Raw genomic sequence first — 18,168 nt, 5'->3', positions numbered from 1 at the left:
ACTAGAACAGAGACCTTGCACCTAATAGAAGAAAAAGTAGGTCCAAATCTTCATCATGTCAGCTTAGGAACTGACTTCCCTAACAAGACTCCTAAAATGCAAGAAGTAAAATCAAGAATCAATAAATAGGATGGATTCAAACTAAAAAGCTTCTTCTCAGCAAAGGAAACAATAACACGAAGAGAGAGCCTACAGAATGGGAAAATATCTTTACCATATGCACCTCAGATAGAGCACTAATCTCCAGGATATATAAAGAACTCAAAAAACTTAATACCAAGAAAACAAATAACCCAGTCAGTAAATGGGCTAAGGAAATGAACAGACACTTCACAGAAGAGATGCAATCAATCAACAAATGTGCAAAAATGTTCATCATCTCTAGCAATTAGAGAAGTGCAAATCAAAACTACTCTAAGATTTTATCTCACTCCAATCAGAATGGCAATTTTCAAGAATACAAGCAATAATAAGTGTTGGCAAAGATGTGGGGAAAAATGTACACTCACCCATTGCTGGTGAGACTGCAAATTGGCACAACCACTATGGAAAGCAATATGAAGATTCCTCAGAAAACTTGGAATGGAGCCACCATTTGACCCAGCTATCCCACTCCTTGGTTTATACCCAAAGGACTTAAAATCAGCATACTATAGTAACACAGCCACATCAATGTTTATAGCAGCTCAATTCACAATAGCTAAACTATAGAACCAACCTAGGTGTCCTTCAATAGATGAATGGGTAAAGAAACTGTGGTATATACATAATGGATTATTACTCAGCCTCAAAGAAGAATGAAATTATAGTATTTGCATGTAAATGGATGAAGCTGGAGAATATCATGCTAAGTGAAATAAGTCAAACCCAAAAACCCAAAGGCTGAATGTTTTCTCTGATAAGCTGATGCTAATCCATAGTGGTGTAGGGAAGAATGAAGGAACTTTGTGCAGAGGAGAGCAAGGGGAGGGGTGGAGTGGTGCGGATGGGAAGGACGGTGGAATGAGACAGACACCATTACCCTATATACATGTATGATTTTACTACTGGTGTGACTCAGCACCATGTACAGCCAGAGTAATGCGAAGTTATGCTCCATTTGTGTACAATGTGTCAAATGCATTCTACTGTATTGTGTAACCAATTAGAATAAATAAAAAATTTAAAAAAGTTTTAAAAAAAGAAGTTCAAATCTGACCATGCCTTTTAGCACTCCCCAGTACCACACCAGGCTCTCCTTTCCACTAGTGCTGTCTTTCTTCTATCAGGTTAGGGACCCCATCCTGCATGTCCTGGCCCATCTACATCTCCATTACACTTGCCCTATCTTTCTGTATAATGTTCACATGGCATCCTTTTGCTTCCTTGGCCCCTCCTGCCACAGGGCCTTAGAATCTGCTATTCCCTCTGCTTGGTATTCCCTTCTTCCTTTTCCTTTGAGTCAATTTTTCTCCATCCATCAGAAGCAGGGGTCATTGATCCAGTAAGTCTTCTCTGACTCTCCAGGCTGTGAGATGTTCTCAAGCTTCATAGACTATTCATATTTGTTATTCTTATGATTCTATATTAAGTTTAATCATTATTTGGTTCATGTCCACTTTCCCTACTTCAAGCTCAGTGACAGAATATCTGATTTTACTCACTGGTTTATCCCTAGTACAAATGCCTAGAGCATGATAAATGGCCAACAAATATACAAAACAGATAATGGAAAAGAAGGAATGAAGAAAGGAATAGGAAGAAAGAGAAGTTAATTCATTTCTGGAAAGTCAAAAAAAGAGAGCATGTTCCATATTTGAGGGAAAAGCACATGGAATGAGATGTAAGACAGAGACGCAGGAGCAGGACATTTCAGTAAAGGTGACCCCTGAAACGCCGAGGCTGAAGGAATCCACAGAAATCTTAAAGAGGGGCTGGAGTCCCTTCAGGGACCCAAAGAGGGAGTGGGCCAATTTTCTCTACCTTCAGTCTCTAGGTGACCTTGGCTTGACCTGGTTTTCCCCCTACCTAGGCTCCTCCAAGATAGGATGTTCCTCAACACGTTAGCCCCGTGGGCCTCATGACCCTGAGCTCCACAGTCCAGAATGGGCTGCTTTTTGGGGTCTCTAACTACGGCACAAGAGTCCTGAGAAGAGGATGACCCAGTCAGCTTTCCTGAGCCTTGGTGGGACTGGCTCAAAATGACTTGTAGGCTCCTGCTGTCCCTTGCTGCCTCTCTGTAAGTCATAAATCCACTTAAAGTAACTCATTGCTCTTGAGTGTCTCCATCTCATGAGACTCAGACAAATTGAGGGACAGTGCACAGCGTGCCTGCCTCACAACCCGGAATGGGGTTACCCATGCAGGTGGAATTCTCAGCACAGAGCAGCCACAAAGCAAGTATACCTTCTGTTTTGCCCCTTCTTTCTCCTGGGAGGTCTTGAAGTGCTATGTGGTACCTCACTCTTCATCCATCTTTCACTTCCCCAGCAGAAAACAGAGAGGAAGAAGAGAATGGAGAGAAAGAACTCAATTGCCCTCCTCCTGGACAGTCTTGCCATGGTTTATCCCCAGTCAGGAAATGTCTCAAAAGAACCACATCAGTGGTCTCAAAAACTTTTGGGAACCAGACAGGGATGTACATACAATCAACCAATCCACCAGCCTTCAATAGCCACTAATTAGTTTAAATTCTCATTTTAAACAATCAATGACTGCTCTATGTTGAGGAATTACTTGCTTTCTTTAGCTGTTTTAAATCTGGCTTTCTGTTGGACACCATGTATCAGGACCAGACTTTCTCTGAATGGCTCAGTCATAATGGAACAAAACAAGGTAGCTTTGAAACCAGCTCAGCAATTTCCTTGTGCCAGTTGCTTAGTCTATAAGCTGCCACCCAGAGTGGTGGTGGTCGGGGAAATGTCTGTAAGGACTTCACTTGAGTTAGTACCTGTATCCCATGTTTACCTGGAAAAAGAGAAAGGGCTTAAGTTGTCTAGGGTTCAACCAGGGGGAGATGTTGACTCACAGGGGTCATTTGGTAAGGTCTGCAATGGCCTTGTTACCACAGGGGAAGGCTGCTATTGACATCTGGTGTGTAGAAGCCAGGGATGCTACTAATTATCCCACAATTCACAGGACAGCTCTCCCAACAAAGACTTATCTAGTTTATAATGTAAATAATGCTACTATTGAGAAACCTTGCTCGAGCCCTTAGAGTATGTTTGCTGTGTGTGTGTGTGTATGTGTGTGTGTGTGTGTGTGTATGCATGTGCATGCATGTGCGTGTGTGTGTGTGTTTTGTGAGTGATCAAGGCCAGGAGTTCTGGCTATCTGGGTTCTTAGGGTGTCCATAAGAGTCTTCAGGTGATACCAATAAACATTGACTTTGCAATAAGACAGATGAGAATATTAAAGAGGGACTATGGATCTCTCTGGTCAACAGATAAACTTTCTATTCTTAGTTGAAAACAAAACACAACTCTGAAAACCACCACCATGGGGCTTCAAAGCAAATCTGTATAGGAAAACAAAACCAATATAACATCTTCTCCAATTCCATCATCTATCCCCCTTAAGACTGGGAATTCATTGGTTTTAGGGAATGCCTGGACTATTAGGTATAAGGTTATTTTTCCCATTGTGTGGGATAATAATGCTGTTCAATTATTCTCAAGGTACCATGCTAATCTCTAAATGAGGGGTACTCAGAGTGCAGCTGCTCACACTTAACAAACATGATTTGCAAGAATTTTCAGTGATGTTATCTCAGACAGGGCTCAGGAAGTTCTGGATGGACCAAAAGAACCACCAATCAGCCCAGCCACCTTTCCAAAGCTTCATATGCAGGTACTTGGTGTAGTGAAAAATATGTCCATTTCAGCCTCAAATGTCCATATTTGACTTTCTCTTCACAAGTCTGACCAAGTCCAGCAATATACATATTATCTGTGGCAAGGGTGGCTAATATATTAACATTTGACCCTGAGTGCCCACCCATCCAAGAGATGGGTCTCCAGATTCACTCATGCCATTTGCACAGATGTGTAGATATGTGCATGAGGAGGACATGGAGTGGAGAATAAATAGGGCCACACATTTATTCTCCCATAAGACCCTCCAGAGATTTCCTACTTTGTTGGATTTGCCACTGACTTCTTGGGCAGTTGGTTGTCTGCTTTGTATCTAGTTTCCTTTGCCTGCAAAGAAAGACCAAAACAGGACCCCTGCTGTTGTTGATGTAATCTCTATTCTTAACCACTGCTGCTGCATCTTCCGCTCCATAGCAGAACCAAGAAAGGATGCCTCTAAATGGAAAGAAATACAGCCCTCTAAGTCAAATGGCTTGCCATCAGCCAGCACATTGGTTATTGGGTCAGCACATTAGTTATTGGGTTTCAAGTTCTAGCTTGCTCAGGACTGTGAAGGGTCCTTAACTGAGGGAGTAGCATGGAAACGCATGCCAATTAGGGGCTCTTCTCTTTCAGAGTTGATTCCAGGTCTGCAAAGCACTTCAGCTGCACATTCTCTGGTTCTGGGCTCTCTCTCTCTCTCTTTTTTTTTTTTTTTTTTTTTTAATATTTTGTTTTAGTTGTAGGTGGACACAATACCTGCATTTTATTTTTATGTGGTGCTGAAGATCGAGCCCAGGGCCTCACGCTTGCTAGGTGAGTTCTCTACCACTGAACACACTGAACAAGCCACAACCCCAGCACCAGTTCAGTGCAGACTTCGCTGGGACCACCAGCTTTCTAGCACCTCGGTCCTTGTAGCTGTTGCCTGGGCTGATCAACCGACCTTCCTGCATTTCTCCTCAGTTAGGATTTCCTTTTCTTCCTTTCCTTCCTGGTTCAGTTCTCATTTGTTGGATTGATCTAGGACTCTCTCCACCTCTCTCCCTTCCTCTTCTCTCTCTCTCTGGATTTCCCTAGTAGGCATCTTATGAATTGTAAGAGCACTTTCAGTCTGGCTCTGAACTACATTTTCAGCAAGTTCCATTCTCTACATCTTCTGCCTCCACCAAGCTTCCTACGAGTACGTGATTTTGTGAACCTCTGTAAACACGTAACCCAGGTAAAAACCGGAGCTCCAAGCAGCCCAGTATAAAGTCAGTGTTTCATGCAGCAAAATACATCCAGCAACCAAGAACAACTAAAAGATTGCTGGTGTGCTTTTCTTAGTGGGTATTAACAGGAATTCTGTTAGTAACCCACATAAGTAGTTCTTAAAATCCATTCAGGAAGTTAGTAGAATCTGGAATCTGGAAAGGGGAGATATATGTGGAGGACTGCCTCACAGACCTGGGTGGCAATGGCTTCTGACTGTTGCAAATCCCAGCTTTTGCACCTAATCTCTGCTTTCTCCTTTGGGATAGTTCCTTTAAGAGTGTCTCTTCAAATCACGCAACTGAGTGTTTGTCCATATCTCCCCAGGACTCTGCCTGATACGGGAATTCACCACAGTCTCATCTGTCCCCACATAACATCTTGTACACATCTCTGCATCCCTGCCTCAGCACATATCACATTTTTTTTTGTGTGTGTGGTGATTTATTTACTAGTCAGTTCTCCTGAGAAGACTGTGGATCCCATAGATCAGGACAATGTCTTGCTCTAAACCAAGGAACTGTCTGGCAGTGTCTTTATAAATGTAGAAGTTGGCAAGGATGTCAGTCTCCTCCTGGGCAGGTGGGAAAGAGTTCCATATATACAATCCTGCAGGCCTATTTCATCCCCGAATGGGGATCTCCCACAAGCCAAGAATGGAGAGAAGAGCAGTAATTGAATCAAGGGGCCTAGACTCCGGGAGTAGATGGCCACCTAATTATAGGCTGCACAGTTAGGAGCCAGACTCTCCAAGTTTGAAGCCCACTTCTATTTATTTTACTAGCTGTATGACTTTGGATAAGTTCTTTAACCTTTCTGTGCCTAAATTTCTTCATCAATCATATGGGCCTAACGGTAGCCCTCTCTTCATAAAATACTTAAATGTGATACTGCTTGCTTTGTTATGGCAAGTGCTCACTAATTGTTAACTTAAATGAATAAATACACACATGTGGTCTTAGGAGGGAACATGTGCTGGGGCACTGAGAGGGCTGGGATTTCAGATGGGCATTGTTGTATTTCCTTGAGCAAGTCAGCTTCTCTGGGTCTTCCGATCTTTTCTAGAATTAGCTTTCCACTAGCTGTTGAATAATGTTTATCAGAGCTGATTCTTCATATATCTTTGCAGTGGGAACAATCCTTTTCCTTTCCACACATCATTGGCAGCCAGAAAAATGAGAGCTTGTACCCTGAGGGCCCTGGGGGACGGTTTCTGCTTTCCCCTCCACCTTTTCTTTGCTCCTCTCATGGGGCTGTGATGACCTCTTTCATGGGTGAGGATTGGAAGAGGGCCGTCACACAGGTGTCATGGTCTGTTCTCCATCGCTCTGTTTTGAAATCTTGCTGCTACCGCCTTCTCTCCTCTTCTTTGCCTTCTGCACATGAGGACAACCTGGGACAAGCTCTGTGCTCACAGGAACATGGGGGAGGTAGGCGTGGGGAGAGTCCCAGGGGGCAGCCTATAACTGTCCAGATCCTCTACTTTCAACTGGGTGAGGAAAAAACACTTTGCCCTTGGGTTCAAGTTCTATTTTCTAATATTGTTCTAGCTTAACAGTATTAAAATAGATATTTTAATCATCATGAGATTCATGTGTCTTGCAATATGAAATAGAGAGGGGGACAACTAACTATCACTTTGAATCTTCAACATATGTTGTGCCAACTGGGAAACCCTAATGAGAAACAGTCAATGATGTGGTGGCCCAAATTCTACATAGCAAGACTTGATTAGCAGAAGGTTGGGAAAGTTTAATTAGACCAGTCGGTGCTCTTGGTCTGCAACAGTTTGTATCATGATTGATGTTTGTTGTAAGTGGGTTCTTGGCTTAAATAAGTGCTGACTGAACAGACTTCTTTAATATGAGTGGACCTTGTGGGTTGGTTGATTGGTTACCCCAGTGAGGCTATGCCTTGTGCTCATGTTAGGTGGTGATGGACTGATTTGGGACTTCACCTTAGCACACAGAGGTCTGAGGTAGAGATTTCCCCTCTGGATCTCAGGGAGATCTTTTACAGGGAACTGACGCTGAGGATGTGCTTTGCTCTTCAGGGACTTGAGAGTCCCATGTGGAAAGGGCAAAGCCTTCACTTCCTCTTAGACTGTAGGGGGTTTGTCAAGATGCTTCTTGGTGTTTTCCAGTTCCTGAGCCACAAGGTTCAAGTGCACACTTGCTGATTTTTAACATTTACAGTTTGTGCACTGCTGAGCGCTAGGGTTAAAAGGTAAATAATTAACATTTTTTAAAAAAAACTTTTGTCCTGCATTCTTCCCCCTTTTCAGCTCTGGAAAGTTAAATCCTGCTGAAGCAGGAAAAGAGTGGGTGGAAAGGGATTTTTATATTCCCAATTGAAGCAGAGAAGGTTAACTAAAGCATGGGGAAATTAAAAGCTGAACAGGCAAGATTCCAGGGAAAAGCACAAGGCAGAGGACCTTGCCTGTATTCAGGCATCTGAAGGAAGCCCAGGGCTGAGAGAGCACTGGCCTTCTGCCTGGACTGGGTGGAGGAGGACTCAGGAGCACAATTGCACCCTTGATGAAGGGTTTCTTCCACTTGAGTGGAAGCTCATTGGTCATGAACTGAAGACAACCCACAGAGACAGCCAACATCCTGCAAGACAAAGAAGCACTTCTCCTCTCCCTTGAGATTTTTCTATTTACTCAAGAGGCCGCTAACTCTCTACTAGACTTTGCCAACAAGAGAAATGTAGGTCTGGGTGATTCTGGGCACTGCATCCTGCAAACTGAATGTTCCCAGGATAACTGCTCTAGGATCTAAGGATGACAGTAGTTGAGGCTGATGCTGTGGTGACTTTGTGTGTGTTGTGGACACAAGGAGCCAGAAAGAACTTCAGCCACTCCAGAAAAAGCCATTCCAGACTGTGTGCTGCCAAAAGAAGCTTCCTTCCACCCACACTCCAGATGGAACCTCTATGGCTTCGAGTGATCGACTGGGGAATCAGAGAGAGAAAAAAAGCACGAGATTCTGCATGAACTTTAAGTTATAAGGGAAGGGAACTTATATTTTGGGACCTCTGTTTTTTCCTGGGAAACTAGGATTAGGAGGAGATTCAGAATATTTAGGTTTCAAACCAGAGCATTGATTATTTGTGTGACTGGTGTTATAATTCTTGGAGACATTCTGTGTTATCATCTATACTTGTTGCTTATTCTGTGAGTGGGCTGTTCTAGAATGTGGAGCTGTGCACAATTCAAAATTAGGAAAAGGGTAGTGAGTGCCTCTTTGTCCTAAAGTTTAGTGTGTCCTGTAGCTAATATTGTTGCTTGGATCCATTCCAGGGTCCTTTTGGGGGCAGGAGCTGAACAGCCCACCACTGGTCCTGAAGGAGAGCTGGCTGTCTGCAGAATGTCTGCATAGGAGGAGGAAGAAGGCAGTGCTGATGAAGATGGCAGTGCCCCTCTCCTGCCTCCCTTCACAGGGGATGTTGGTGCCCCGGTTGACCATGTGCTTCAGTGGAAAAGCCAGAGCACAGAAGGTCCTACCTGTGAGAGGAACTGACTTGCCCCGACCAGTCTGTCCCTTGGAACCTCCAAGGTAGGATGGACCCATGTGATGGTGAGACAGGCAGGGTGTGGTTCTGCAGAACCCAGTTTCTCCCCTCGTTGGATCTCTTTTTTTCAGGCAGGCTGCAGCCTGCTTGCATGGGGCAAGATAGACCCCTTGGAGAAAGAAGAAGGTATCCAGTTGTTGTCTTTATAATGAGGAGGGCATTTAATTTTCAGGGAAGAAGAAAGTCACCTGTTCTATCCTTGCTCTAAATAGCAGCCATCAAACTGACACACTGACCCCCATCTGAATTCTGTGGCATCTTTCAATTGATTAAAACCCTGAGAAGAAGAGGAATGCCCTAGTTGCACTGTGTTCCAACACTTCATTCTGTTCTCTTCGTGTGGTCACAGGCTTCCCACAGAGTAATGCTAGGGCCACATGGCTGCAGGTGTGGTGCTCACCCCTCCCCAGCTCCTGGCAGCCTTCTTTGTACAGATGACCACTCTGCAGAGGGCCAGGAGCATTGAGGGTGGGAGATCCAACTTGTTGATGGGGCATCTGCAGCATCTCACACAGTGCCTGGCTCACAGTTGGCATTCAAAGAGTATTTGTAGGGTTGCATTTTTCTTTAAAATTGTCAGACAGGGAAATGTACTTCATCTTTCCTGGAAATGCCTTACAAAGGCACTGAAATTCTTTCAAATGCCTAACTTGAAAATTCTACTGATCTGATTTTGTTTTTCACATTCTGCCAACTCTTTAAGATTTTTTTGAGAACTGATTGGCTGATTAAAGAAGGAACTTCCCAGATGCCAAAATAAAATGAACTCCTGTACTGTCTAGTGTGGTGGCCACTAGCTGCATGTAGCTGCTTCCAATGGAGATACATTGTAAATAGAATAGGCACACTGGGAGTTTGAAGACTTAGTATAAAGAATGTAAAACATCTCATTAATAATTTTTTTCTGTTGATTATATGTTGAAGTGATATGACTTTGGATATACTGAGCAAAATAAAATACATATTGTTCATGCTTATTTCACCTGTTTCTTTTTTACTTCTTGAATATGTGACTACTGGAAAATTCAGAGTGACGTATGGGGCTTTCACTGTGACTTGCATGGTGTTCCATTGGCCAGAACTGATCTAGGTTCTGCTTATGTTATCTCTGTATCTCTTCCCATTATGGATTAGAAAGGGAGCAAAGAAAGCATGGGCTGACTGTGGGTCTTTGAAGAAATTCTTGCCTTTATTTGGTCTCTATTTTCACTGGGAAATGGAGGCGAATCCCAAGCTCTGTAAGGTCACTTACAAATTTCTCTTTCATGACTTACATAAAAGACCCACCAGTTGCCCCCCAGGCTCCACTGGAGAGGTATTAAAATATTTAATGTCTGGTATGGCATGGCTACCTACTAATCTTGTTAGCGCTTGGCCATAACAATGCGCACTGTGAACATCAGCTGCAAATCCACCAACCAATATGAAAACCTTGTAAACAATAAAAACAAAATGGGTTTGAGTAGATTAACTAAAAGGGAAGGAGTGCTGGTGTTCATTTCTCTGCTGATTTAGACATTTTGCTTTTTTAACCTTCATGACTGAGCTACATCTTGACAACAATTAGAGGATGAATCAAGGCCCCCAATTCAGGCAAACAGCCAGAAGAGCAGTTTAATACAACACAGGACAAAGATGCTGCATTTGATATGATGACCCCCTGTGTCCTAATCACCATTCCTATAAATTTAAATTTGATACTCAGCACTGGTTATGGAAACAGCAATTTAAATGCCTCAATTTTTCTTCATCAGACTTTGTTTAACACAGACTCATTGGAGTGAAAATCTAGTTTGTAGAGAATTATTTACACTTTGTTGGCTTTTTAAAATAAGGACCTGTTTATAAGAAGACACATAATGGGCTCAACTGAGCGGGTCTCTGAAACCGGAATCCTTTATGTTGGTCTCATCTCATAAACCCTCCACTAATGTGCTCTGATATCTTTACCTCATTCCTTTCATCTGCCCTGCCTGCTGGCCTAATTTCTGGGGTTATGTCCAAACCATGGGCATTCTTTTATTTTTTTCCACCTGGCTTCTTATGTGGGAGAGGGAGCCTGTTTCCTATGACAAATGCCAAAATGGTCAGACTTGCTGTCCCATGTCCTTGGAGCTGGGATGCAGTCACGAGACCTAGGCTGGTTCATTCATGCAATTGGAGCTAGGAACAAAGACTTTGTTTTTCTAACAATGACACCTACCATCACGGGGGAGCAGTGGTCCTAATGGTCTTTGTGGTCTCTAGTGGGCAGGGGCATAGGGCCTGGAGGAGGGATCTGCGTATGGCAGTGATGTTTAAGTTGACTCTTTGTCTAATGAGACAGCACTCTTACACCCCTTACCTTCCTCAGTTTTTTAAAAAGGTTGCATTTGCCTTCTTCATTTTATGTTTATTCCCTATGTTTTTCCCTGCTAGAATATAAGCTCCATGGAGATGGGGCCTTTGTTTGCTGATGTGTCCCAAGTACTAGCACATAGAAGGCACTCAAGCTATACTTGTTAACTTAAATATTTGCTGGAAGAATGAATGAAATCTTTTCGTGGAATGATTTTGGTAGCCTGTCCTGCGCTGTTCCACAGTATCCTCATAGACTTATATGAATCATCTAATACCATTCCAATACAATCTTTTTATTCCCTTTAATCGATTTCAGTTGTTCACAAACACAATCTGAGAACACAATGGTATCCTTTAACTTGCAACAACTGGGGGATGATTTTGCCCCCAGGAGTTATTTGGTAATTTCTAGAGACAGTTTTGTTTGTTAAAACTTGAAAGTGCTGCTGATATCTAATGGCTAGAGGCCACAGATGCCATTGCCCTCTTATAACAGAATTATTTGACACCAAATGTCAATAGTACTGAGGTTGAGAACCTGCTTCAGCTCCTGGGAAGTGTCCCCAGTGAGGTCAGGCAGCACTGAGTGGGGAAGCTCCAGAGTCAGATGCCTGGCATTGGATTCCATCTCTGTCTCTGATGAGCTGATGGGGCATGTTCCTTATTCCCTCTTTGTTTTCCTTATCTGTAAAATAATGTCTATTTTAAAGAGTAGTTTGGAGGCTTCAGAGAGCAGGTGTATATGAGAGCAGCTCACAGGCTCTGAAGGGATGTACGTCAGCCTTTCCCCCGACTCCTGAGAGAAGTTATGCACAGTTTTAAATCTGAGTGTTTCTGGAATTTTGAGCTCCAGGCTAAATCCATAATCATATATTCCTTGGAATGAAGGAAAAGGACAACTGAAATTATCCTGCCCTGCAGACAGAGCTCAGGGAACAGGACAGCAGGTAAGCAGGGAGGGCCCAGCTGGGAGCCAGGCCTGGCCAGGGAAGCAGAACACCAGCTGCTGCCTAATCTGTCACTTTAAGGGGCTGAGTTTGCAAGGCCAGCTTTCTCCCAAGGCTACTTTATCCATCTTTGTATGTTCAGACTAAAATTTGGATGGTGGTCACCTGCTAAGTGAAGCCTCAACCTATGTGGTTTCAAGGTCATACTGATAATAGGTGGAAATAGCAGAATTAGAGACTGAGTAGAGCCTTCCTTGCCAAATTGGGATTTTTACTCCTACGAGAGTAAAATTCATTAATTTAACAAATATTTTGAGGGCCTGATATCAGTCATGGATGATCTTATGAGACAGAGATATAGAAGGGACTGCTTATCTGTGTCTTCAAAGAGCTCAGATTCTAAAAGGGAATAATTACTTGTCAGTAGCAATTAATGTAACTCGAGATAAATGGCAACAGTAGATTTACATACATTGTGCCTTGTGGGAGAAGAAGCAACAAATTGCACCCAGGGGTCTGGGAAAAGATTCCCAGAGAATGTGACACTGAGGCTAAATCTCATAAAGATGGGCAGACAGAGAAATCGTGCGGGGGAATTGATGCTCAGGGAGAAGAGTAAGTGCAAAGACCCAGAGCTGGGAGCACAGGTGCCCCAGTGGGAGAGTCCCCAAGCACTTCCACAAGGTTAGCACAGAAGGCTTGGGGAGAAGAGGGCGTGAGCTCTAGGGCAGGTGTTCTCAGCCTTGGCTGCATATGGAAATCCCTGGGTCTTAAAAAAGACCCCTTCTCTATACCCAGCTCTCCATTAATATTTGCAAACAACCTCCCAGACAATTCCAATGTGCAGTCAGGCTTAGGACCCTCCCCTCCCCCAACTCGATGATGGCGGAGGAGTCACATCCTGAAGGAAGATAACATAGGGTAGAAGTGGGATGCACTGGGCCTTGGAAATTGAGGATTGAGTTTAGATTTTAGATTGAGAGTTAGGTTCAAATCCCAGGTCTATGCTGATAGTTATGTGCTCTGGGTGATTTTCTTAATATTTCTGTGTTTGAGTTCCCTCATTGAAAAATTGGAATAATACTTACTTTCAAGAGGGTTATAAGATTTAAATAAAACCAAGAGCCAACCACTTTATGGTAGACTTAGCAAATGTCAGCTCTTTGCCCTTCTTCCCTTATGTGTGTTCCTTAATTAAGGGGTTTAACATTGCCCTCATAGCGTTGGGGAGCTACGGACAGATAACCACTCAACAATATTGGATGTGGATTCTCTCTTTAGGTGTTGAAGCTGTATCAGAGAGGAGGAAGATTGCTCAAAATAGAATATTAGCCATGGCTTTTTCTGTTATTCTAGAATTGCTGCTAAAGACCCAAGTTGAGGAAAATAAGTAGTAAATATTCCACAAGAGAGCTGCCACCAGCTGGGGTTGTGGCTCAGTGCTAGAGCACTTGCCTAGCATGTGTGAGGCACTGGGTTCAATCCTCAGCACCACATAAAAATAAATAAATAAAATAAAAAGGTATTGTGTCTATCTACAATTTTAAAAAAATATTTTAAAAAAAGAGAGCTGCCAGAGTCATCTCCCTGTGTCTTCACATAAGGCAGCAGAACTGATTGTGTGTCTCTCACCAGTCCCACTTCTGAGACCAACCTACATGAGCCACAGCCATGGTATGTATACCTCCAACCCAAAATGGTCTGTTCTATATTATCACCAATCACTGTCAGTTTTAACCAGAATGATAGAATCATGAAAATATTTAAAAATAAAATTCTATTTATAATAATTTTCCAAAAGAATAAAGTTAGAAATAAATTAATAACTTAGAAACATACACTTTACATAATTATTTTATGTAGTAACATCTATCACATAAAATGTGACCTTTAAATATGATGTAATTTTGTAATATATTTAACAAAGAAGTGCAAGTCTTATACACTGAAAATAACAAAGCTTTGCTGAGCAGATTGAAGATCTAAGAAAGGGAGAGACATTCCAATGTTCATGGATTGGAAGATTCAATATTGTTAAGGTGGCAATTTTGATCATAGATCCAGTGCAATCCTCATCAAAATAATAGCAGGCTTTTTTTTTTTTTTTTTTGAGAAATTGACAAACAGATTCTAAAATTTATATGAAAGGCAAAATACATAGTCAAAACAATTTTGAAAAAGAACAAAGTCGTAAAACTTTTATTTTCTGATTACTATAAAGTCACAGTTATCAGGTACTGATGTAGAGATAGATATGGAGATCAAGGGAACAGATCTAAGCATTCAGGAATAAATCTTTATAGATAAAGTAAATTTATTTTGACAAAGGTACCCAGGCAGTTCTTTGGTGGAAGGAAGTTTATTCAAGAAACGCTAAAAGATGAAATTTGACTGTAATCTCATGCCATATGCAAAAACTGAATCAAAATAAATTGGAGACTTAAATGTAAGAGCCAAAACAGTAAACTTCTATAATAGAGCATAGGAGAAATATCTTTGACTTAGGCAAAGATATATTAAAGATAAAATGAAAATTATGGTCTAAGAAGGAAAAAGACAGATAAATCGATCTGCTTCAAAATTCAAAACTTTTGCACATGAAGAGAAACTTGCCTCCACTTTTCTACTGCTTTAAATTAAAATGTTCATCTTTTTCTATTTTCTTTTGAGTTTGAGAGAATTTCTTTTTCTAATTACTGGATTCAGTATTTTACAAAGTCCTGTTGGTTGTTACTTCTTCTGTTACAGATGGGTGACCATGGCATGTTATTTAACTCTTAGTGTCATTATCTTTAAAATGGGTAAATTGATAGCACCTATCCTGCAGTGTGTTGTGAGAAATGAATGAGTTTATGTACATACCTAACAGAATAGTTCTTGGCACAGAGTAAGTGCTCAATAATAGAAACTTCTGTTATTATTAGTTATTAGTATTCTTGTTGTAATACTTTAATAAGTGATAATAATGTTTTCCATTAGAATGAAACATTTTCCGATTATGGAATTTTATCTTTGCATAAAGCAATGTCATTTTCATATGCATTTGGATTAAGTATACTTCATTTCTCTGATTTCTGAAATGATTCATTTTTTTCTTAATGCCTTTATCTTTTCATATGTTCAAGGATTTGTTTGTTTTCTTATTTGGGCAGGGACGGATACAGACTTCCAGTCTTCTGTTAAAAATTATTTGGATCCCTTTCACATCTTTTTAGCTCCAGAAAAGGAGGAAAGGAAGTAGCTTTTCATTGGTAGTTTTGTTCATTAGGTTAGAGTCTGTGAGGGGTGATGGGAAGCAACTATTGCCATGTAGCAGGATCCACCCTGGTATGCTGAAGGTTGGCTTTCCCCACCTGTGGTCAGACCTCAAAGCTAACTGGCGCACTGGCACCATAGCTAACCAGCACTGCCACTGTTAGATGTCAGTTGTGGTAATGTCTTCTTTACATTACTAAGCACTGCTCACTGACCAAGGCTGTGAGAGACGGCAGAGACCATTCATTCTGCACCTTGAGAACCTGCACTTCCTGAGTGACTAGTAGCATCCAGATTTCTTCCTTATAACTGTCTCATGGCCAGTCCTTGACTCAGCCCTTGCTGCTGTGATTTAGGAGATGGTTTTGTTGAGCTAGAGTTCCAGCTGCTGGTGGATACTAGGGAGGGTGAGATGCCAGTTGACTATGCCATAGGGGAGACCTGGATGAAATGATTTCTCTTTTGGTTGGGGCACAGTGCATGTGTGTACTTGTTTCCCCAGTGCTGACAATGGCAACCCCTGCAGCTATACCTTCACTTTCTTTAATATGCAATTAATTCCATGTAACAGCTGGAGATGAGAAATATAGCCACCCACAAGGTGTCCAACACAGGAGCGTGTTCTTAAGTAATTTCTAGAAACAAGCTTTTCCTCTGTTCACTCCCACTTGTCTTGAATGCTACCATTGCCAGTTAGGTGTGGTTTGTGGTTCCATTATGGGTATTGCCTACTTATTTCCTGGATGAATTTTCTTGGTTGCTGTCAATTTTAGGAGATAATTAGAAATTTCCCCAACCAATTCCATTCTACAAAATTTTTACAAAATTTCTAGACTTCTATGTTACTCTCCATTGCACTGGTACAGATTTTCCTATTTTTAGATGATATTAGAAGAAAGTGGGAAGATGAATGATTGTGTTCCACTTTCCATCTGGAAACAGGCCAAATTCTTGTACAGGAGAGTGATAGCATGTAGATAGGATGTGTGGAGCTGCCATTTTCCACCCTCCTTCCATACCAGACGGGGTTTCTACTCGCCATCGTAGCAAATCTTAGCTAACTATGCTTGCTGTGGTTTGTGCCCAGATAGCTTCTGGGCAGTGACAAAGCACCATTTCTTTGTGGTTCGTGCTCAGACCATTGTTTAAACTCTCCACTTTTTTGTCCAGATCCTTTGTTATGTCTCCTTTAGGTACAAAATTTCTCCTTTCTTGAGCCTTTCATGGTGTAAAAGAACATTCATACTTGGTGGTTTTTTACTTCTTTCTCCCTGCTTTGACTGTATTCTGGATGTTTCAGTAAAACATTCTGATTGACTTTTATTTCAATGGATTTTCAGCTGTACACATTACAGAGTGATATACCAGAAATTTTTTTTTTCCTACCTACTGACTATTTTCCCCTTTTCCTTTTTAACAAAACCTCAATTTTGTTAAGGATGACATTGTTCTCGGACAGGAAACTATTATTCTACACTACCCTTTAAGTTAGTAATTGTAAGCAAAAACTTTCTGGGTATTACTTAGAATGTTTTGTTTTCTATACAGACACCATGCTGTCCTCCCTCTGGACCTGTCTCATTCTTGGAACTCAGATCTGATGGCTGGAACTGAAGCATCCACCTTACAAATACTAGGGAAAGCCAGGTGAATTTCAAAGGTCTTGACCCTGACTTTTTGTGTGTGTGCCTGTGTGTGCTGGGATCATACTTAGGGCCTTGAATGTGCTAGGCAACTGCTCTGCTGCTGAGCTACACCCCCAGTCCCAACCATCAAAACCAATGTCAGCAATTACCTACCTCTAGGCGTACTATTATGGGACAGAAATAATATCCTAACTTATTTAGCCTTCTCTTAATTGAATTTTCTGTTTTATTAAACCAGATTCAATTACTAACTTAAACTGGTACTTTATGGTCCTGTCCTTCCTGGGTGTCATCTCACCCTTCTCAGAGTTCAGCTTTCATCTTTGAGTCAGCTGCATCAATTCCAGACATCATATTCAAACCTGGTCACATGCACTTGAAAAAGAAGAATCACTTTTTCCCATGTCTTTTTATCTCTCACAGAAGGTCCCTAGCAGACTCCTCACTGACCATCCCATGTCTGTCCTTAACACAAGATTCCATGACTTTGTGGGGAGGTTGCATTCCCTGAACAAAATGAGGTTTTCTTCGCCAGGAAGAAGAGGTGAATGCTCACTGAGGGAGAAGATCCAGTGCATGGTTTCAGGCCTTGGGCATCTATTATTGCTATTTCAATTTTTCTGGACTAAAACCCATTGCTGATTCCAGAGTAAGGCAAACTGCACTAAACTCAGCAGGCATGGAGTTAGATGTTAGCTCACTGGATATTCCCTCTATAATTGACACAGTAATTGTGTATATTTTATGCAAACCAGATTTCTGTGATGGTGTTTGCCCACACTGTGCTGAGGCAGGTCATAGGATGAGAGAATCAACATCCCTCATGTATCCTACCAGACAGAGAAATCTCTTCATAATTCTTCAAAGAATGAAGAGCAGAGAACATTACAGTATTAGGAGAAAGCTTATTAACTAGGACACCCTGAATACATATCTAAATGAGAATCAGTTGACATATTATCATTACTGGCCACCATTCTATGTGGCACATAGTACCCATCACACACTCAGCATGCCACCTTGACAATTGGAACTGAGAGTCTCATGGTTTCCTTTGGTAACACTGGGATGATAAGAACTTATCACCATGGTTTCCCCACTCAGAGGGCATAACAATTTTAGTCAAATATATCCTGAATGAGTGAGGTTCAAAACTGAAATAAAAAAATGTGTATAAGTGTGTATTTCAAGAACTGCCCTGAAACTTGCGATTCAACTGTTTTCTTTTTTTTTTTTTTTTATGTGTGTCTTTTTTTTTTTTTATTGTAAACAAATGGGATACATGTTGTTTCTCTGTTTGTACATGGCGTAAAGGCATACCAT

The 18,168-nt window shown here is 41.6% G+C and overlaps 1 protein-coding gene across 3 annotated transcripts in view; it reads left to right on the top strand.

The window, feature by feature from the left end:
* MTHFS (methenyltetrahydrofolate synthetase) overlaps positions 1-18,168 on the top strand; it is a 246,529-nt gene that overhangs the window by 107,317 nt on the left and 121,044 nt on the right. For 2 of the 3 annotated variants that reach the window (XM_079128464.1, XM_079128462.1), the window contains exon 3: positions 8,386-8,641. In XM_079128464.1, the coding sequence (XP_078984590.1) occupies positions 8,386-8,641 (256 nt within the window). Of the gene's footprint in view, positions 1-8,385; positions 8,642-9,360; positions 9,735-18,168 lie in introns of those variants that run through there. The other variant, XM_079128463.1, reaches the window with a different exon arrangement.

Source organism: Sciurus vulgaris, assembly GCF_902686455.1.
Source record: "Sciurus vulgaris genome assembly, chromosome: 2".
NCBI classification, from domain to species: Eukaryota; Metazoa; Chordata; class Mammalia; order Rodentia; family Sciuridae; genus Sciurus; species Sciurus vulgaris.
The sequence above is the reverse complement of the archived record's forward strand: the minus strand, read 5'-3'. Positions and strand labels throughout refer to the sequence as shown.